General features: G+C 48.5%; 1 protein-coding gene across 1 annotated transcript; it reads left to right on the top strand.

Moving 5' to 3' along the window:
• Nucleotides 1–11,897: 11,897 nt before the first annotated feature.
• On the top strand, nucleotides 11,898–20,482 carry METTL21C (methyltransferase like 21C). The gene is made up of 5 exons (XM_030292169.1): nucleotides 11,898–12,000; nucleotides 12,229–12,363; nucleotides 15,694–15,845; nucleotides 18,952–19,069; nucleotides 20,088–20,482. Exons 1-5 carry the CDS (start codon nucleotides 11,922–11,924, stop codon nucleotides 20,480–20,482), a joined length of 879 nt encoding a protein of 292 aa, XP_030148029.1. The 5' UTR covers nucleotides 11,898–11,921.
• The last annotated feature ends 2,035 nt before the right edge of the window (nucleotides 20,483–22,517 follow it).

The following is a 22,517-nucleotide window of genomic DNA, read 5'->3' as shown; positions in this document are numbered from 1 at the left end:
TTTACTTAGTAATATACATTCAAGCTTCCTCCGTGATTTTTCATGGCTTGGGTATAGTTCATTTCTTTTTGTTGCTGAACAATATTTCATTGCCTGGATGTACCGCAGTTAATTTGTCCATTCACTTACTTAGGGGCATTTTCGTTGCTTCCAAGTTTCAGCAATTATGAGTTTATGTGTAAAGCCGCACTATGCGTGTGCAGGTTTTGTGTGACATGTTTTCAGCTCCTTTGGGTAAATACCAGGGGGTACAACTGATGGATCCCGTGGTAAGAAGATGTTTTGTAAGAGACGCCAAACTGTCTTTCAAAGCGGCTGGACCATCTTGTGTCCCAAGTTCCTGCTGCTCTACGGTCTCCCCAGTGTGTGGTGTTACCACCGTCCTAGATCTGGGCCATTCTCATAGACGTGTAGTAATGTCTCGTGTGTAGCGATACCCATAGTTGTTCTACTCATCATTTCCCTGATGACAGATGGTGTGGAACATCTTTTCATATGCTCGCTTGCTATCTATAGATCTTCTTTGGTGAGGTGGCTGTTTAAGGTCTGTGGCTCATTCTTAATCAGGTTGTATTTTGGTTGTTAAGAGTTTTTTTAAAAACATTTTGAATACCAGTCCTTTATCGTGGCCTGTTTTATTTTTTGACCTATATTTGTCTTTTGCAGAGCAGATGTGTTTAATTTTAGGGAAGTCCAGCTTACCAATTATTTCCTTCATGTTTGAAATTTGTTTTTTTGACTCATTGTTTTCCATTTCACTCTGCTAAAGATTGCTGTCCCCTAAGCATCCTGCTACCTGGAAGAGGTGACTAATTGGAACTTCCCTCCTGTTCTTTCCCCTGGCATCGATGCCAATGCCTTTTCTATAGATCCCACCGAATTGCTATTAGCATTAAACAAAGTAATGTTTTTGAACAGATTTTGGAAACTGAAAGCAGCTGTACACGTCAGGTGGCATTACCAGTCTCTTGATAGCACACGCACGGTCTCTTGCACATGCAAACACTTGCATGTTAAAAAAGAGACTGATTTCTCCTTACAGTTGATGCTAGTTAATTTCAGGATACTAGTTAAAAAGAGACAAATTTCTCATTACAGTTGATGCTAGTTAATTTCAGGATACTAGTTAAAAAGAGACAAATTTCTCATTACAATGGACAGTATTCTTTGGAATCTAAGAGATAAGAAGCAGCAAACATCATTTTTAATTCCAGAAGTTGTCAACCTTCACTATCTTAGGGAGAGTGTGGGTCTATTTCAGTGCCTTTGTCTCTGCAAGCACCAAGAATTATTTTGTGATTTTGCACGATTTCCCCAATTTATGTTGATCTCGTGCTCCAGGTTTCTCTCTCCATTTACTTTGACATAACTAAATAACACTGCAGTGTACTTGGAATAATTGAAAGCAACAAAAGAAAACAGAGAGAAATGGAGTGGGAGGGGGAAAGGGGAGAGAAGGAGGAGGGGGAGAGAGGGAAAGGGGAGGAAGAGGGGAGGAGGGAGGGAGGGGAGGAGAGGGAGAGAGGAGGAGGGAGTTTTCTTGCTGCAGATGTAGTCAACAACTATAGAAAGGAAGGTATCATTATTGGCAACTGTCATAACCAGGTGGTTTGTGATATGTCACCTCTATCCCGTCATCATGGGAGTTTTGTTGAAGGTCAGAGCCAGTATTTCGGGGAAGTTGGGACAGTTTGAATCTCGTTTAAGTGACTATGAGTGTTTGGGAACTGTGGCCCCCTGTGTGTTTTTCCTTTAACAACATCTCCATTTCCAATATTTATACTCCTCATATACACGAGTATGTGTGCGTGTTCCCTGTGTCCATTCTCCCTTCGTCACACATGTCCCCTTAAGTGCATTAATGCTTTCTCTGCTTTCCAGAGTCCAAATCCACAAGTACCTGGGGTTCAAGTCCTTAGACATAATGCTCCTACCAGTCAACAAAAAGGAATAGACAAAGTGAACACATTGGGGGAAAAGATTAAACTTCTTTCTGTTTCATATGAAATACTGACGCTGAAGAAGGACAAAAGTAAAACTTACAGCACACTACAGAGACAAGGGCATTGATGACATCCAGCAGGTGATGGTCATCCATTCGAACAATATTTATGGCTCGCCTCAATAAGAAAAATTTAATGCCCTGTGACCTTACAACTCATAAGTGAAAAAAGCAACTTTTACAACAGTGCTGAAAACTCACATGGCATTGCCAGATATGGGTTGTAAAGATAAAAGAAACTTTATCGAAGTATCACTAATTACAATACACTTAAATAAACCATGACAGGAGAAAAAAAACTTCTTTAATGGCTTATCTTTCCTATAGAAATAGGATGATATAGGGTCGCCTGGGTGGCTCAGTCGGTCAAGCATTCGGCTCTTGACTTTGGCTCAGGTCATGATCCCACGGTGGTGAGGTCAAGCCCTGCATAGGGCTCCACACTGAGCATGGCTCCTGCTTAAAATTCTGTCCCTGTCTCTGCCCTTTCCCCACAAGCACGTGTGCACTCTCTCTCTGTCTTCTCAAAAAAAAAAAAAAAAAGGATTATAAATTATTATCAAATAAAGTAATCAAAAGTAGGGAGTCAGAATTTTAGGAAATAATATTTTTAAAGTGTTACAGAAAGTTAACTGATATAATGTTTAAAATACTATTAAGTAATAATTATATTGTCATAATAATTATGTTATATAGTTATACTGTTTATTTGGTAATATATTATTAATATATTATTTTAAAACTACTTTGCTTTTTTTCAGCTTTTAAAATTTTATTTTTGATGGCTTCTCATTTTAAATAAATATTAACTTTTGTATCAAATTCTGTGTTTGCAATTTTAACTTTTTTTTCTTAAAGAGGACACTCCTTATAGGTTTGTATAAACTTCAAGTTCCCCAAACCAGGATTTACTCCGCACCCAGATCTCATGTCCCATCAGCCCAAGGACATATCTTTTGTCCGTCGTATGCATCAAAACCCCAAAGCCTTTGGATTCTGGGGCCTACACCCAAATCTGATATACCCCAGGCTTGCGGTGGCATGAATTCATTCACTTACTAATGTGGCTTTAATTCCCTCTGTGATGGTATCTAGGGCCTTCCTTCCCATCAAGGTTGGGCATGCATTTTTAATGCATATTTGAAAACAGCCTTTCTTCTTGGGGCACCTGGGTGGCTTGGTCGGTTGAGTGTCCAACTTCGGCTCAGGTCATGATCTCGTGGTCCGTGAGTTCGAGCCCCGCGTCGGGCTCTGTGCTGACAGCTTAGAGCCTGGAACCTGCTTCGGATTCTGTGTCTCTCTCTCTGCTCCTCCCTCACTTGTGCTCTGTCTCTCTCAAAAAAAAAATAAACATAAAAAATATTTTTAAAAAATAAAGCATATTTGAAAACACTTGATCCAGTGTCTTATGTGTTCAGAACAGGAAGGAATGTCTTGTATCAGCTTTGTCAGCTGCGTGGCTGGAAGTGAACACTTATTTTCTTCTGTAACTTAATTGATGCTCACATATCATAGGGTCCAAATTCCTCTTGAATAAACTAATGACAACGCCTACACAGGTCCTGTAATTTCCAATATGCTTTGTCTCACTTGACCTGTACAAGAACCTGGGGCATGTTAGAGGTGCCATCGTCCCAAACAGACGAAGGAAGCAGAGAGCCTGGAGATGTGGCTTCTCTGAGATGACGCAGCTGGAGCCTGGGAGGGCGAGGTTCCCAGGCAGCTGCCCATTCCTCTCTCGCCGCTTTCCACCTGGATCGCTACTGAAATAACTCGGTCTAATTCCCCCAATCCATGACCGCGCAGCCGCAGACCAAAACACGTGTTTCTCAAGCTGAGTCTGCCCTGGAATGGGGGGAAGGAATGAAAGGAATTCCCCCAGTATGGCACATCCCAGAATAGTCCCACCAGGTAAACATTCTTTCCTAATAGAAATCCGCTGGGGTGAAAAATTAGTACCTTCCCCAACGCGAGTCAACTGCTGTTGCTAAAATCAGAGCATGATGCGTTACCACTAAGCCCCTCTAAAAAGTGCCGTTTCCAAGCAGCTGATGGCTTGTGGAAAGGACAGATGGCACCGGAGGCATCCGCCTCTGGGGGAGGGCTCGAGGGCTGGTCGCGGTCACGGCTGCTTCATGGGTCTGGCCGGAGCCCTGGAACCCAGGGATCATCTCTCACCCTGAGTCTGGAAGCTGAGTAACTGAGGGGAGGTTTTTCCATACTGACAGTTTCGCTTGGTTCCATAAGCCATCATTTATTAAATTTTGGATTAGGAGGAATGTCAGAATCTCTTATCAAACCTGTTTCCCAGGCACAACGTGTCTCCCTGTAATTAATATCACAGGCTTCTTGCTCGGCTCCGCGGCCTTCTCGGCTGTGTTGCTGACATGAAGCCTGGCAATTACAGTTGTGATTTATACGCGGCTGCAGTTGAAGAGGCTTCTAAAATACAATTTCTTTGAGGGGAAATCTGTTTTAGGAACTGGCTTTGGGGGGGGCGCCTGGGTGGCTCAGTCGATTAAGCATTCGACCCCTGATTTCGGCTCAGGTCATGATCTCACAGTTTTGTGGGTTCAAGCCTGGTGCTGGGCTCTGTGCGCTGACCTCGAGGAACCTGCTTGGAATTCTCTCTCTCTGCCCCTCCCTCACACTGTCTCTCTCAAAAAAAAAAAAAAAAAAAAAGGAACTGGCTTGGGGAAAACAGAGGGGTGCCTGGGAGAGGTTCAGTTGGTTAAGTATTCGACTTCCACTCAGGTCATGATCTCATGGCTTGTGGGTTCGAGCCCCGCATCCGGCTCTGGGCTGACAGCTCAGAGCCTGGAACCTGCTTCAGATTCTGTGCCTCCCTCTCTCTCTGCCCCTCCCCCCACTCAAGCTCTCTCTTTCTCGCTCAAAAATAAATATTAAAAAGTATATTAAAAATAATTGAACATTTAAAAAATTAAAAGAAAATACAAAGAAATAAAAAAGAGAAACAAACGACTATGTACCTCTCTTCTCCGAAATGCATGTAAGGCCATCGAGGCCACTCATGGGTTTGCAGTCAGAGCGACTCCACAAGGCAGATACTTTAGCAGAGCTGTGCCTTCAAATGTGGTTGAGAACAGCCTCAGGTGCTGGGGAGCAGGTATGCACTTTTTTAAGATGAAATGACTATCGCATCACTTGCCGTTTCCAAATGTATTGGATTCTTTCACTCATCCTCTTTCCCCTTCACCGGTAATGTTTGTCATTACTTAAAAGGCATTTAAAATGAAACAGAAGTAAATTCTTCTACGTCCACAAGCCCGGTGAAACAAGTGTTGCTGGAATGGATTTTGAACACCTGCTTCAAAATTTCTGACGGTGGTCTCGCTTTGGCACAAGGAAGCCACTGTCTTCGTGTCCCAGCCAAACCACAAGAAGAGTCCTGTTAATGTCCTGCCACACAGGCTTTCTGCGTCTGATGCTTCCGCACTGCTGCGTGGTCTAAATCCTTCCATCCCCCGGCAGCCTCGGTGGACCTTTTCCCCTGGCCTCTCAGGGCAGCTCTGAATCACTCCACAGAGAGGGTTATGGACTCAGAGCCACTGTGCTACCAGACAAAACGAGGGGCCAGAAATTATAGAATTACATTTCCCTTTGACCAGACATTTTCTGCGTTGCACACTGAAAATCCCACACATTCTTGGGTGTTGGTTAGCAGTGTGTTCAGGGAACATCTAGTTCTGCAATGAAACCCCATCTCTCTGGAAGGGAGTCTCGCCGCCGTCTCCCCTGTAAGTGAGTATGGTGGGCATATCTTATATTTGTCTGGTCAGCAACCCTTCCTCTGCAGAATGTTGGCGAAGGGCATGTGCAAAGCAGCTGTGCCTGGTGCCTAGAAGGTCATCAATAAATAAATGTCTTGTATTAAATTGTATGCCATTGCAGCAGCCCACGGCAGGCAGTGATGAAATCGCTGATCAGGGTATTTTCTGGGAGCACATGCCCGCTGAAGGAGAGGCATGGGACTAGTGAAGAAATGCACGTCATCTGGAGGTTTCCAGTTGGAGGGGAATGACTCTGTTCCCTCTGGACGCAATAGCCAGTGAGACTTAGGCCGTCCTCTGTTGTAGAGAAAAGGTGTCCTATTTGAAACTGTATTTCTGGAAATAAGAAAGTATGTACATGCAGGGTGGCCAGGAAGGGGAAGAGGGCCATCTATAACTCTTGTTTGTTACAGGGCCAGCATCCATGATTTTGTGAGACGCTTCTCACATCATCCATCCCTAACTATAGGGAGAGCTTATGAGCAGGTTAGATCGATCAGAACTTTCCCCCAGATCTCGAAGCTCAGCCGCAGCAAAGGCTGGGATGTGACTGCCGTTGGAAGCCCCCAACAGCACTATTTGTGGAGAAGGCCCCCGAATCCCTGCTGCTGAAATCTCTGGGGCCAAAGCAGCCCTGGGTCCTTATTTCTCAAGCCCCAAACTCAGTATTTGCATTTGATTCAGTGAGTGAATCCTTCCAAGGAACCCTGCTCATTCAACCCTCTGCTGCAATGGCATGTAATTAACACAAGACATTTATTTATTGATGACCTTCTAGGCACCAGGCCCTGCGCCAGGTTCTTCACATAGAAAATTCCATCACCTTCTGCAGTTGTGGGAGGCCTCTCTCAGACACACCTGCAGCTGCTGGTTCCTGCATCCGGGCTGAGGTGCTGGTGTGGGAAGAGCCCAGAAGCCCTCTGAACCTGGAATGGAATCATTCTGAGCTGTGTGTTCTACATCATCTCCCAGCCTTTCCCCTCGGGCCAAAGCTTTGATTGCCCACCGCAGCAGCCGGCTTCATGGAACACCTTTTGCTGGCTGCCACCCTTTCCCTGAGTTATTCTTCCTCCCCCGCCACCCCCCCACCCCCGTCCCAAATCCTTTCTCTCAAATCCTTGTCTCTAGGTCTGTTCCTGGGAGAAACCCGAGGAAGCCAGAGGGTGTGATGTTAGATCTATCAGACAGTCTGCAAATGCTAACCGACCCCATTTTTATAGGCGAGGCCACTGGGGCTGAGGAGGCAGGGATCACTGGCCTGGTAGATGGGTGTGTGGAGGATGGAAATTAGAATCTGCCCTGTGGCTCCTGGCTGGCTCAGTCAAGAGTGTGACTCTTGATCTCGGGGTCATGAGTTCGAGCCCCACATTGGGGGTAGAGTTTCCTTAGAACAAAAAAACGTGCCTTGAGAATTTACCCTGCAACTCCAGCCCCCCACCGAGGCAAGGGGTTCTCAGCCTTGGCACTGGTGACATTTTGGGCAGGATTGCTCCTTGCTGTGAAGGGCTGTCCCGCGTGACACACAATGTTTGGCACCACCCGTGGCCTCTACGCACGCCAGGAGCACCTGCCCTAGTTGTGACAAGCAAGAAGTCTCCAAATTGTCACACATCCCTGGGGGAGGGAGGGTTCCTCCATGGTGAGGACCACTTGGCTGAGAGAGTCAGCTTCAGCTGGAGAAACGCTGTGAGAGATCTGGGGTCTACACCGTTGGAGAAAAGCGAGTGACAGCACACTCATGGCCTGTTTATTGACCCTGCGTAAACCTTTGGTCCAATCGCGCGCATTCTGACTCCAGATCTGGCCCACTTTCCATCATGCTGGCTCCCTGAGATCAATTGTTCCACTGCTCTGCTTGTTAGAAAGTTCTTTCCTATTGAGACCAAATGCGTTTGCCCGGCTCTTACTTCATCTGTGTGTCCTGCAGAGCCACGCCCAAAGCCTAATCCCCCGTCACGGGCTGACATCTCAGCTCTGTGAAAATCACTCATGTGTCCTCTGCCCTATAGATCGGCACCGACCGTGTGCCAGGGGACAGCTGTGGACTCGGGCTTCAAACCTCTAGGCTCTTTCTCAACCTTTGAGCAGGAATTTCCAGGGGCCTAGAGTCTCTGTGTTTCAAAGCTTCCAGGTAATTCTGATGTAGACAGTATTTAGGGATAGTCCAGTATTTACAAACCTTGGACCTAACTCATTCCAGCTCTGGGGAATAGAATTCTGATTTGTTTCTTTAAAAAATTTTTTTTTTCATGTTTACCTATTATTATTTTTTTGAGAGAGAGAGAGAGAGAGAGAGAGAGAGAGAGAGAAGGAATCCTAAACAGGCTCCACACTGTCAGCATGGAGCCTGACACAGGGCTCCATCCCATGAACTGTGAGATCATGACCTGAGCCTAGATCAAGAGTCAGAAACCCAAGAGTCAGAAACTCAACCAACTAAACGGCTCAGGTGCCCCCTGATTTGTTTCTTTTTAAATTTTTTGTTAATGTTTATTTTATTTTTGAGAGAGAGAGACAGAGTGTGAGTGGGGGAGGGGCAGAGAGAGAGAGAGAGAGACAGAATGTGAAGCAGGCTTCAGGCTCTGAGCTGTCAGCACGAAGCCTGATGGGGAGCTTGAATCCATGAACCGTGAAATCATGACCTGAGCTGAAGTTGGATGCTTAACTGACTGAGCTAGGCAGGCATCCCCTCTCCTGTGATTTTTTTTTAATGTTTTTATTTATTTTTGAGAGAGAGAGACAGCATGAGTGGGGGAAAGGCAGAGTGAGAGGGAGACACAGAATCCAAAGCAGGCTCCAGGCTCTGAGCTGTCAGCACAGAGCCTGATGTGGGCCTCGAACTCACAAACCATGAGATCATGACCAGAGCTGAAGTCAGATGCTCAACCGACTGAGCCACCCAGGTGCCCCTGCAATTTGTTTTTTAAAGCAGTGATGCAGTCGATGGTTTTTGAAAAAAGTATGAAAAGAAACTCTTAAAATAATAGGTTATTCCATACAAGGTCAAAGATGTACCGGTTTCTGTCCAGTTTCATTGTCAGTAAAACAGCTTTTATAAAGTTTATACAAAAAGAGCCTAGAAGTTGATATAAAAATTGTTATATCAGGCTTACTTCTCCAAATAGTGGGATTAAAAGAGATTTTAAAATATTTCTTCTTTGCCCTTTTCGTCATGTTAAAGCTTATCAAACGAGTATCTGTGTGCATACATATATATACATACACGTACATGTATTCATATGTATTCCAATCAGTTTTTAAATGTTACTCACATAATTGTAAAGATGACCACCGTTTTGCTATTTGTCATACACAGGGGTGCTGACTCTTGGTGGAAACAAGTTACAGAAGGGCCGGGCACAGAGACCTGGACCACTCCAGGAATACGAAAGCATTGGAATGACTGATCTGGGCTAGACTCCAGGTCACCTCCCTCGTTTCAGGGAGTGGGGAAGCACACCTAGCGGTCATGGGACCACAGCACATCCAGATGAAGACCTGAGTTAAAGAAAAAGTGATAGCAGGGAAGAGAGTACCAAGCCTGGGTGAAAAAATAAACATAGGCTATTGTGTCCACTCAAGCCAAACCACCGTTCATTCAGCTCGCCGGCTAAACGTAACCCCTCATAAATTGCAAGCGCTTGTTTGATTCCCATTTGCCCAAGGGTTTGATTTACATGCCCTATATTCTATTTTAAGGGTTTGAGGCTTCCCAAATGAGCACACGATTTTCCTCTTTCCTTTGTAACTGCCCCCTTCTTTTTCAACGCAATAAATTGCAATGGTTTGCATTCTTCTTGGAAGAGTTTTTCCTGGTTTCCCCTGGGGCCCCACTAAATACCCCAAATGCAATGTTAAGGCGTTTAACTCACCTCCCTTCTAGTTAGATGTTCTGTCTTCTCTTGGTAGAGTCCTATGTTGTTTCTGGCTGCTGGAAGCAGGGTCCGGGACAGTTCACTCCTCAGCCACAGACAGGACTTTGGCTAATGAGCACAAAGAAAGTTTGCAGGTCTGTACAAAACCCCACCTACCCAATCCTCACTTCTTTTTAAAGTGAAATATGTCTACATTTCAAACTACATCACAGCAACTGGATACCATAGAGGACAGCCTTTGTTCTGCTGGAGGCATTTTCTGGATCTTTTGAGGGTGATTCCATTTCATGTTGCAAGGAGTGTGCGTGTGTGTGTGTGTGTGTGTGTGTAGCACAGGGGGAGAGAGAGAGAGAGATTCAGAGATAGAGATGTGTCTGCGTGCTGGTGGGTCATGCTACCCTAAATAACTTGGGCTTCCACTGGCTGGCTTTTGTTCATAAAATGCTAATCCTTTCAGGTGCACATCTATATAAAACATTGGGGATTAAAGGGTGCACAGAAATCTCAAATCTCTTCTGCTACATAAGGTAATGTTTAAACTAACAGTTTGAAATGATTCTGAGGGTACTAACAAGAAGTCATTTTAAAAACTTCCCAAATCTTTATTAGATAACTAACACACGATATATACCACATGCTACATCTGACTAATAACACTTGGTAGATTCCTGTAGTTATTTTCTAGAATAACTACAATGCACGGTGCGTTACTTTCAGTGCAGAGATGTCTGGGAAAAAATTCTCATGCGAACTACAATGATGGGGGAGGGAGCCATTTCCTCCCAAAAGGAAAAGTACAGCTGCCATTTGGAAATAATTCTCCCTCGCTTGCATGCAAAATGGGGAGATGTCTTACATTTAATGCACAGAGTCCCATGGTGCTGGGTGAGGGTGGTTTGTGTGGAGTGTTGGATTTATCGCATGACCACGCTCTGGCTTCGGACAAAACGGTTGCTGTTGTATGTGAGACGCTCTGCGTGCCTTACCTCTGTTAATTACCACAGCCTCCAGAAGAGGTAGGTATCCCCATCATGCACAGGGCAGAGCCAAGATTCAGATGCGGGCGCCTCACCACGGTGCCAGGCTTCCTCCCTGAAGACGCTGTGTGTACTGATAAACAACCGGGCAGTATCTTTTAGGGGTAGGTTGAAAGGAATGAACAAGTAAGCACCCACAAGAGAAAGAACTTCTGCTCTGACGCACAGCCCGGTAGAGCACTGTGGCTGGCGTGGGGAGTTGGGAGATTTGGGGCAAATATTTGGTTATTCGATTGCAGAGCCAAGGAGCATGTTAAATTACTTTCACAGGAATCTCATTTGTCTGAAGCCCTGTGGCACACTGATGCGAGGCACACACAGCCTGTCCCGGGTGTGCGATGCAATGCCATTTGCTTCGGGGGGCTGTGCTTTCTTGCATTTTGTCTGCTCGCTGGAGTAAGCCGGTGCCCCCAGCTGGGACGACAGGACAGGGTAGCTCGGGTGTGCAGAGAGGAACTCAGGATGGTCAACGCAGATGAGGCTGACCGTTCACGTTTTGTGCAAAGGACTCGAAAGTGTCACTGTGACAGCTGAGCGTTATGAGTGATTTCAGGGCAGAGGGGGCAGGGAAACCCAAGCCGAGCCCGCCTGGTGGGGAAGCCCGTAGATAGATTCTGCTGCACGACGGCCTGGGTTTGACTCTCGGATCTGCCCCTGCTCTCGGGCTGCCTCTCAATCCGGCTGTGCCTGGCCTGCTCGCATCTGAGAAGAGGCATAATAATAGCATCTACTTCACAGACTATTGCCAGGACTGGAAGAATCAATGCACTGCACCAGAGCGGGGCTTGGAACCAGTACACGTCCTGCAGTTACTATTTTGATGCCCATCAGTGATCGCAACAGCCCGCTCTCCTTTTCTAAACCTGGTAGTTTTCCTCTCCGGGCTCATCACTTTCACCCTCTTGCTTCTCACCTCGGCCCTAGGAAGCAGGCAGATACTATCATTGCTGATGAGGAAACGGCAGGCAGGGGGTTAGGTGGGCTGCCAAGCGCCCCAGCGGGGAGCCAGGTCAGGCGCCTGGCTCGGGCCCCCAGCGCTTTCTAGATCTGGCGATAAAGCCTCCGCTGAGAAGGGAGCAGCCCTGGGTTTGGTTCAAATCCTGCCTTCTCATCCGTGATGTCATTGAGCCCTCAACCCACACGGTACCCGTGACGGTACGATGCGCTGCTAGATCAGATTTTCTTCGTGAAGATTCGGTTCCAAAAGCTATTAGAGATGTGGTTTAGAACCCAGCCACGTCGTGCCTGTCCGGCTACGCTCGCTCTGTGTTTGCGTTTCTTGATGCACGGAACAGGTGCGGGGTGATGTTTGAACGGTCCCCCTCTCCTTTGCTCTGCGAAACCAGGATGGCAGCGCCTTGGGGCAGCTGCTTTGCCGACGGGGGGAGCTAAAGCTGAAAAGCAGGGGTTCTTTGCGGCTCAGCAGATGCTAAGGCGATAAGCTGCACCTTTTAGAGCCTCTGGGAGGCTCAGCCAGCCTGGGCTGAGCGCGCGGGGGGCCTGTCCGCTTCTCTGGTCTCCAGCAGCTGCGGTCATGGACGCGTGTCTGAGCTCCGAGCAGCGGCCCCAGCACCTGCAGGAAGGACCATGCACCCCGGATGGCTGCTCCGCGCCGGAGGGGGCTCCCCGGGAGGAAGACACCGGTGGCCCTCCAGGAGGTAACCTCCTTCCAGACCGCAGCACCTTCTCAGCTGTCTCCTTGGCCACGGCATTTTCCAGCTAACTTCCGTGACAAGAGTTCCCGTTTCCTATTAACTCTAGATGGTTCCTATAGTGAAGCGTGGTAGAAAAGTGCCTTAACGCGAGCAGAGGCATAGCATTAAAAGCAATCCTTGTTTTTGTTTATTATGCACTTATCAAAGTCCACAAATTTGTTTTGGCGTTTCTGTAAATCTCAAATGGTTATGTTTTTTGTTAATAAGAACTTTTATTTATTTATTAATATTTTTAAATGTTTATTTATTTTTGAGACAGAGAGAGACAGAGCATGAGTGAGGGAGGGGCAGAGAGAGAGGGAGACACAGAACCCGAAGCAGGCTCCAGGCTCTGAGCTGTCAGCCCAGAGCCCGACGCAGGGGCTCGAACCCATCAACTGTGAGATCATGACCTGAGCCAAAGTCAGACGCTCAACCGACTGAGCCACCCAGGAGCCCCTAGAACTTTTAAAAAGAAACAAAATCTTGACTCGCTTCGGCTTTTCACCAGAATGTTCTCCCCGGCAACTGTATCATACGTGGGTTGCATTTCTGCACAGAGGGACTCAGTAGTAATAAATGGTAGACGTAATGATGAATGTCAGAAAAGCCAAGATACAGCATTTCAAACCTTTATAACCATTTAACATGGTAAAATTATGTTCCAGCTCAACTAAATCAGGACTGTTTATTTTTGCTAAACTAGTTTACAGAGAAAGGCATTTGTATCTCTAAATCCTGATCTAACACTCTCAGACTAGCATCAATACAATAAGTGAAAATGTTTAATGTGCAACAAACACAAAGTATCTTTGTAGGACGTGGAAGGGTCTTATGGGACAATATTTGTATGCTCGCGTTACTGTCCAAGGTTGATTGGGAAAACAGGACTTATCAGCTCATTAGCCTATGAACCGGTGAGCCGTTCCCAATCAGCCCATTGACTTTTCCTGCGGTCAGTGAAAAGTAAGTCCCCAGCTGGTGAGACGCAGGAGGAAGGGAAGGAGCTGTCTGAGTCACAGTGGCAGAGGGAAGCCTGCAGGAGCTGGCATGAGTCCCTGCTGGTCTGGCTGCTCCGAGTCACCTACTCCGGTGACGAAACCTCAGAGGAAAAAGGAGTTGCCCTGGACTGGCTCCTTGTACCGACTGGCCTGTACCAGCTCCCGAATTTCAGGGATTTTTTTGAGGGTGGTTGTTAAACATGGCCATTACTGAAATGTAAGTTATGAAAACTTACCACTCAATAGATCAGATAAAAGCCAAGGGTATATTTAAAGGCTAAGGTAATAAATACAACTCATCATGACCTATTTTGTTACATTATAAGATGATTAAGATTATCTATGCACTTGAGGTTATTGGTGTCCATCGCTCTGCGTGGTGGAAATACCCCGCCATGGTCAGCAGGTGCACAGTTTTCCCCAGGGCGTCTGCTGAAGGCTGGAAATGGCCATGGTGGGAGCATCGACACCATGGTAATCATCAGACCCTAAAGTCGGTGCTTCCTCCCCTCACCCCACACCGACTGTTAAGCATTTACCGGCAAACCACGGTCTAGTCCTCTGCCTCTTCATCGTCTCTGCAAAGCCCAGTCAGCCTCCGGTTCCCTGGGAGAAGCTAGGGCCTCTTTGGTCATTCACAGATAACGGGTTGGTGGTGTTAGATGTCAGGAGCTTCCCATAACAAGAGGCGGGTGAAGGCCACAAGTCTCCTTCCCCCACTACCAGGGTGCGGGACAGGAAAGGATGACGTCTCACGACTGACTTGGCCACTATGTATTAGCAGGTTCTTGCTCGGTGAAGCCCAGGTCTCTGGAAAGCTCACCTTTAGGTCAGGGCGCAGAATTCTCCCCCGGGGGCTGGAGCCCACGCTCCATCAGAACCGGGGGCCAAGAGCAGTGCTCCCGGAAGGGCTGTGGTTGCCCGTCATGCTAGTCTACAAACCAGTCCCCGTGCTCCGCTGGGCTCGGAGACCATTTCTCAGTCCGCTGCACGCTGACCCTTTTTGGTAAAATACCACAAAAATTAATTGCTAGAAAAACAAAATGAAAACACATGCGAAGACAAAACGCCAGCCCTGTTTTGGGGGGTTTTGTCAGTTTGCTTACAATTGGATTCAACAGGCGTGGTCACACGGTTGTAAACATTTGGAAGAGCTGACTCCAAATGTCTGTGGTCTTCTGTGAGCCTGTTCCAGTGAGCAGACCAGCAGCACAGATCTGCCCCGGTGCACGCGCTAATCAGGGACACCCCAAATCGCCTCTGTCCCCGCCTGCCTGCCTCGGAGGGTGCGCTCCTCACTGGGTTTCTCCAAAGACCCTTGACCCTTCACCTTGTATTCGCGCCCTGCCCCCACCTCCTCCTCTTTCGCCTCGAGTGCAGATTTCTGATGAGAGCAGCTCAAATGTGAACCGACCGCCCCGGTCAGCTCCTTTCCAAAGCCCATCTTCCACCTGTGGTGACAAATGTCCCAGGCGAGCCTCAGGGAGCAAAGGCAGGTTTCGTGGGGGTCTCCCCCCACCCCGGCTCCTTGCTGCTAACTCCTGCCCACCGCTGGCACCAGCAGCTTCCGTTCTGCTGTGCGTGTGCTTGGCATCCCCACTCCTGACATTTTCGTGCGCTGCTCTTTTTATTCTGGAACTCTGCAAAATCTGCAAGACCTGTGCTTCCATGACGTCAGCCGCGATCAGGTGCTCTTTTCCGCTCATTTTATGTGATATTCGAGAGCTGCTCATGAGTTTAATGGGTATTTAAAGCAATAGTAACTTAATAGCCAGGGTTCATCTGACAACCACCCCAGGACCGTGGAGCTGGCTCGTCTTCGGGTGACCCGTACCTTTTGCAGAGGAGTCGTAGGAAGGATTTAAGGAACACGCTCCAGCCAACACGCGGGAATGTTACTTCACTTCGAGACCTAAAAATAGTCGGGTCTGTGTTTGCCTAGGTCCTCATGCAGACAGCTCGTCCGTGCCATTCTGCTGGTTGGCTACAGAGGGCCTCAGAACAGAGGGGTGGAGGGGAGCCACGCCTCTCTGTCCTCCGCTCCATGGAGGAGAGGACCCAGGGCATCCTCTGGCATCTCGTCGTGTCACAAACATGTCACGTCCGAACTCGGTGTCCCTATCACCCCAGATCATTCGGGTTTGTGCCAGTTTAAAGCCACGGTCATTGCCAGCATCAACCCCCCTGTCTGTGGGAAAACTGCCCAATCTGTTCCCGACTTACCAGCTCTGCTTAGTGTGTATTTGTGCTGGATCCACAAATCACGGAACCCATTTTATTTTCTGCCCCACAGGCTCTAACAAGATAGAAGCATCCCTTCACAGCCTCCAGCAGTTCGTTCCTACAGACTATGAGAGCTACACTCAGGAGCACTATCTGTTTGCAGGCACGAAGATTGTCATCCAGGAGTCGATAGAGAGCTACGGCGCGGTGGTGTGGCCGGGGGTGAGACAGCCGTCACCTTCGGGATGGCGGGGTTTCTGGGGGCGACAATGACAATCCCATACGTCAGGGTCGCCTGGGACAATGTGCCAAGTGCTTTTGCATTCTGTGCTTCCCCAGTGGAGGGTCGCTTTGGGCCCCCAGGGGCGCGGGGGTGCGCCGGGACTCCGCAAAGGCACAGCATCTCCTGCAGGAGTCATCACTTCCCTCCAAGCCGTGTTTCTTGAAACAGTATTTTCTACATGAAGATAGGCTTGAGCATGTCAGGAAGATGAAAAATTCATATGAACGTTGAGGGAAAAAACCCCAAACAATCAGAGCCCAGGGCTGGCTTCCCTTCCAGGCCATGGGTGTTCCAGGGGAAGCGTGTGGAGGCCGGGCTCCCTGTCCTTTCTGCAGCAGCCTGCGAGGGCGGCATGGAAATGGGGCAGATGCTGTGCATTTCGAGTCAGGAGCCCCGCTAGTTCCTGCTGTGTGGTTGTGGATGCCCACTTCCCTCCCTGATCTTCCTTCTGCACTGGGCACGCTGGGCGGAGTAAGGGGCACGCTGGGCGGAGTAGGGGGCACACTGGGCGGTGTACTGGGCATGCTGGGAGGTGCACTAGGCATGCTGGGCGGAGTAAAGGGCACACTGGGCGGAGTAAGGGGCACACTGGGCGGTGTACTGGGCATGCTGGGAGGTGCACTGGGCATGCTGGGCAGAGTATGGGGCACACTGGGCAGTGTACTGGGCATGCTGGGAGGTGCACTGGGCATGCTGGGCGGAGTATGGGGCACACTGGGCAGTGTACTGGGCATGCTGGGAGGTGCACTGGGCACAATGGGTGGTGCACGATCACTCTGGGAGGGTCCTGAGTACTCACTGAAGTAATTGCTAAGGCGACATTGTTTTCACCTGACAGCCGGGGAGCTGAGGGCTCAGAAATGTCGACCCGCTGGGGGAAGCTGTGCCACCGGGGCTCGGGACAGCGGCCCTCCAATGCCAGCTGGTTGTGCTCCGAGAGGCTCCGGATCCAAGCTGCTCTGTAGTTACTGGGGGATGGCACGGGGGTCTGGGTTCAAAGGCAGACCCGCATGCTGAGCTTTGTGGGTGGAGGCGCCATGGGGCTCCCTGGGGAGGGCGTCCTGGGTCCTGGGGGGGCAGGTGAGGGGGGCCCAGGAGGGTGGTCCTGCAGCTGCTCTCCCCCCAGATAAGGAAGCTCGGTGTTCATCCCCTGTGCATGGGAGCCCGATGTGCTTCCCGCGAAGCTTTGGCTTCATAACACGTTTGAAAACCGCCGACTCCCCGCAGCTTCCTGGTGTAATGGATGCGGCGAATGGACAGCTTGGGGGGGCGGGGACAGGGGAGCGGGGGGTTCGGGAGATCGGGGCTGGAGGAACATCTGCCCCCGGGGACTGTTTCATTCTCAGTAAGGCCTCCACCTTTCACACACAAGCCTGGCCTCTCTTGGCACCTGGGTTTCCTGAAAGCTGGGAAAGCAGGCTTTATGGGAGGTGGGAGACGCCTTGTGTGACGCCCAGTGCAGCTCTCTGCCCGAGAATCCACATTTTGGAGTTTGCTAGCAGGAGTGGGAAGGGGGGTGTTCACCACACAGAGGTTCATCAAGGTGGGTCTCCGGATGGCACCCACAGGGGTCAGCTCCCAGGGCAGGGCACGGAGGGAAGCCTGCAGCCGCCTCTTCAGAGAACCCCTCCACAGCACGCCCTTGTGATGGCTCTGGGTGACACGTCCTCACGTCCTCCCTGCACCACAAATCATTATCTGTCTTCAGCCGGAGAGCTCCCTTCCCGAGTCCAGAACTCTGTGCCGTGTACCTGCGATGGTGCTGTTCCACCTGCCACTCCGCGCTGGATGCCCCCCCACCCCACCCGTGCTCCCTCATCCTTCAGCACTGAGGTCACCTCTCACTGGACCCCTGGGTCCCTGGAGGGGGCCTCCTTTACACCCCTCACCTGTCTTAGGATCTGTTTACATGCCCCTCCCCCAGCCCTGCCGAGTCCCTAGAGAGGAGACACGGAGAGTCACATCTGTCTGTGCGTGTGACTATTCACTATGAACAGATGGGGGGGATGAGAGGGAGCAGCCTGTGGGGTAGGTTTCTGGGGCCCCTGCCCCGGCCACGGCGAGGGGCGCGTCTCACACGGTCCGGCCGCCCCCACTCCAACCGGGCCCCAAACGAAAGGGGCGTCATAACGAGCCCAGAGCAGCCACAGGAAGAAGAGAGCTAACGCTGCACAAACTGGAGTTCAACTTGCTTCTTCATCCCAGGATTCACGTTCCTAACTCGGGGGACTTCCTCTGCGGAAGCTTCCTGATCTCTGGAGTCCGTGGTGTTGCTAACCGAGACCCCTCAGAGTAAACACCTCACCCGTCCATGCAGACCCAATACCCTTTATCTCTTCGTAGAAAGGTGGGGAGAAGGTGGAGGCAGAAGAGAATGAAGGAAGAGGGAAAGGACGTCTGAGCTGCCGTGTAAAAAGTCACATGCTTTCTAGCGTCTCGTTGCTGCGACTCGAGGTGTGGCCGTGGACCCTCAGGGCCGCCAGGGCCCCGAGGCTTGCAGACATGCAGTCTGGACGTGGGCACCCCGGCCGGGCCCCAGGTGGCTGTGGCTCACACCGCAGCCGGACAAGCCCTGTTCTGGTGTCTGTCTCTTAGACGCCCGCTTACGGAATGAACACCTGCCCCGCCATCCAGAGCGGCGGACGAAGCCCCGAGCAGCCTGAACTCGCTGAGCCTGAGGCCGCTCACTATACAGCAGTTGTTCCTGAGTGGACGGCCCGGCCAGACCCGAGCGGTTCTGGAGGCTTCGTCTCCTGGACTTGAGAGCTGAGCTGATCTGCCCATTGCTGGACACGGACTGATCCAGGGTCTTCTGAGAGAGGCAATCGAGAAAGTCTGTTTCCAGTTCCTGTGACGCCTGTTGTGCCTTTCAGGTTCCGGAGGTCCAGATACGGCATCGAATGTAGATTTCAATCCTTACGAACCCCTTCATAAACTGAAACTATTAATAACATCTCTTTGGGTATTTCGCAGGGGTAGGGAGGGGAGGGGGTCGCTACTGGTTTTCAACGCTCTGATGTTCAGGTGACAACTGTATTCTTTTAGGCTACGGCTTTGTGTCAGTACTTGGAAGAACATTCAGAGGAACTGAATCTTCAAGACGCTAAAATTCTTGAAATTGGTGCTGGACCAGGCCTTGTTTCCATTGTGGCCAGTATTTTAGGTTTGTCTGTTTATTGCTCACTTTGTTTCAGAAAGACCCTCACTTTGGCAGCAGTGATAGTGAGGGCCCCTGTCCGGCCAGCTGCGATTCAGGTGCCGGGTCATGATTTCACTCACTGAGTCCCCCAAAATGTCACGAGCGAGGAGTGACAGCTGTTAGCCCAGAGAAAAGATAACTGCATCTGAGAGAGGTTCGTTACCTCGCCCAGTCCACCGATTACCAGGTGATGAAGTTCAGATCCTGGAGGTATGACTCTCCAGCCCCTGTTGGGAACATGTCTCCTGTTTCTCGCCGGAAATGTTGTAACTAACCCTTTGAAGAGACACAAGCGAGTTAATCCAAGGCGTATAATCCAAGACTTATACCCCAAATGCGGGTTGTGAGTTCCTGAGCACTGAGCAGGGGGTGGGCACAAGTGCAGCATAATTCTGCCGACGCCTTTACAGTTCTCCTGTTCAAGCCAACCTGGGAAACGTGGCGGTCCGTTGTGGGGACTCCTGTCACTAGCTTGAAGATGCCTAACAGTTAACTTAACAAGTTTAGGTTGGGGAGAGTCATACAAAACAAAAAGAAAACTGGGTGCTGAATACTTCATATAAAAGAAAACAGAAATCTTCAGATAAAGAGAATTGTAGAAGGAAAAGCACTATGAATTCTTCTATTAAGCAGCTCATTATCCTGAAATCTCCCAACACCGCACCACTGTTTCTTAAAACGTGCTAACATTGTTCTATTTCAGTGGTGATTTTGCCCCACAAACGTCTAGAGATGTTTCTGATCGCCACGAGTCGGGCTTAGAGACCCGGGTGCTGCCAAAGGTCGCAAAGTGCTCAGCGCAGACCCCCCACAGGCAAGAGTTACCGGCGGGACTGGGTCAACTACGTCCAGTCCGCATGTCAATGGGGACAAAGCTGAGAAGCCCGGTTACATTTCTTGTGTTCTCCCTGAGTGTATGTGTCGGCTGTGGCTGCCTGAACGTTTCTAGGTGATTCCTACAATTTTTCTCTTTGTCTCTTAGGAGCGCAAGTCACGGCAACGGATCTGCCCGACGTCCTAGGAAACCTTCAGTACAATCTCTTGAAGAACACGTTAAAACGTACAGCGCATCTGCCCGAAGTGAGAGAACTGGTTTGGGGGGAAAGTCTGGAGCAACGCTTCCCCAGGTCATCGTTTCATTACGACTACATCCTGGCCTCGGACGTGGTTTATCACCACTACTTCCTGGACAAGCTGCTCGCCACCATGGCGCACCTCTGCCAGCCGGGGACGGTGCTGCTTTGGGCGAACAAATTCAGGTTCAGCACCGACTACGAATTTTTAGATAAATTCAAGCAAGTTTTTGATACAACGCTCTTGGCTGAATTTCCAGAGGCATCGGTCAAAATTTTCCAAGGAATACTAAAATGGGATTAGACAGAATGCCTTTCAAAACATTAGTGTGTCTGTTGAGTGGTGTTAGAAATTGGACTGTCAGTAAAAGAGCTTTTATAAGACTGAGAAGCTAGTGCATAAAAACGACCTGTATGCTTAGAATAATGGTGTAGCAGCTTTCTAAAAGAACCTATTTAAGATGAACTGGTTAATCTAAATATCTACAAAGGATAATATGAAAACGTAAAAGTACCTTTGTTGGCTTCCAAAAGGGCTCAATTGTTTAATACACTTCATACGAATACATTAGTTAAGGAGTGGATTTCCCCCTTGTTATTTCTCCTGTGAATCTGTCAATGCACTTTGGTCACGTGCCTTTTGAAACTGAGCTTGACAGGGTCCTTCTAACAATTTTGAAGAATCTACTTATACAATTTCAGCTGCAGTGAAGGGAGAGGATCTTGAGTGACAGTGAACTTAGGTTTAACATTAATTAAAAGTGAAAAATACTGGATTGTGGAAAGGGATATTATCTTAGGAACTTCATAAGATAATTTACTTTACAAATATCCTGCTCCTGTGCCAATTAATTGCCTGCAACCATTTCAAGTTAGATTTCTGGATTGTCTGCTTTTATCCCCCCTCAACTTTGATTGATGATTAAAATTCCTAGAAGGGGCGCCTGGGTGGCTCAGCCAGTTAAGCGTCCGACTTCTGCTCAGGTCATGATCTCACCGTCCATGAGCTCGAGCCCCACGTTGGGCCCTGTGCTGACAGCTCGGGGCCTGAAGCCTGCTTTGGATTCTGTGTCTCCCTCTCTCTCTGCCCCTCCCCCACTCCTGCTCTGTCTCTCTCACTCTCAAAAATGAATGTTAAAAAAAAATTAAAAAAATAAAATTCCTAGAAAAGTAGGAAAGAATGGGATTTTTGTTTGTTCTGATAAAGGAAGGCTATGAAAAATCTAAAACAAACATCACGACTATAAAATGTTAAAAGCTTCTTCTCTGAGATGGGGGAAAATGAAAAATTCAGCTACCACCATTTCTCAGCATTATACTGGAGGTTTAAGCCAATGTAAAAAAGGAGAGGAATAAAACACACACATTTAGAATGGAAGAAAGAAAAGGGACCCTATTCGTGGGTGATATGATGGTTGATAGAGGCCAGGGGCAGCAAACATTTCTCTGTAAAGGCCAGCTAATAAATATCTTCAGGCTACATACCATATCTACGGAATATACACATATATATTTTACAACCATTTAGAAAAATTCAAGACTCACTCCTGGCTTGTGGACCCTGTGAAAAACAGGCTATGGATTAAACTTGAGTAGGCCATGGTTTGCTGGCCCTGGAACGACAGATAATCTACAGTGGAACAATTGGAATTTATAAGAGTTTAGGAGGGGCACCTGGGTGGCTCAGTCGGTTAAGCGTCTGACTTTGGCTCAGGTCATGATCTCACAGTTCCTGAGTTCCAGCCCCACGGACAGCTCAGAGCCTGGAGCCTGCTTTGGATTCTGTATCTCCCACTCTCTCTGCCCCTTCCCCTGCTTGTGCTGTCTCTCTCTCTCTCTCTCTCTAAAATAAAATTAAAAAAAAAAAAAGTTCAGCAAGGTTGCCAAATGCTAACATATAAAAGCCCCATGGTATTATAGCGATGGGACCTGACCCCTGTGTCTCTTCTTAGACTTCTAAGTGGATTTCTTTCACATTTCCAGGACAAAGGGATATGATGATCATATCCCTTACTTTATTATTTTCTAAATGCTCATTTTATTATTATTAAAATATGCTTATTATTATTAAAATATGCTTATTTTATTATTTTCTAAATGGATACAAGTCTGCCTTTTCAGAAAAGCCAGACTGATTACAATTATAAAGACTCTTTGTCTTCAAACTCTCCTAGGAAAATTTAAATATACTGAAGGTAGACGAACCATACACTTTAATCACGTGCAGCTCATTGTACAACGACTACAGCTCAGTAATGTTCTTCACTCAGTAGATGAAAGAATCATGGGGGCACCTGGGTGGCTCAGTCGGTAAGCGTCCGACTTCAGCTCAGGTCATG

Source organism: Lynx canadensis, chromosome A1 (genome assembly GCF_007474595.2).
Source record: "Lynx canadensis isolate LIC74 chromosome A1, mLynCan4.pri.v2, whole genome shotgun sequence".
NCBI classification, from domain to species: Eukaryota; Metazoa; Chordata; class Mammalia; order Carnivora; family Felidae; genus Lynx; species Lynx canadensis.
Note: the sequence above shows the minus strand (reverse complement) of the source record. Positions and strands in the feature narration are given on the sequence as shown.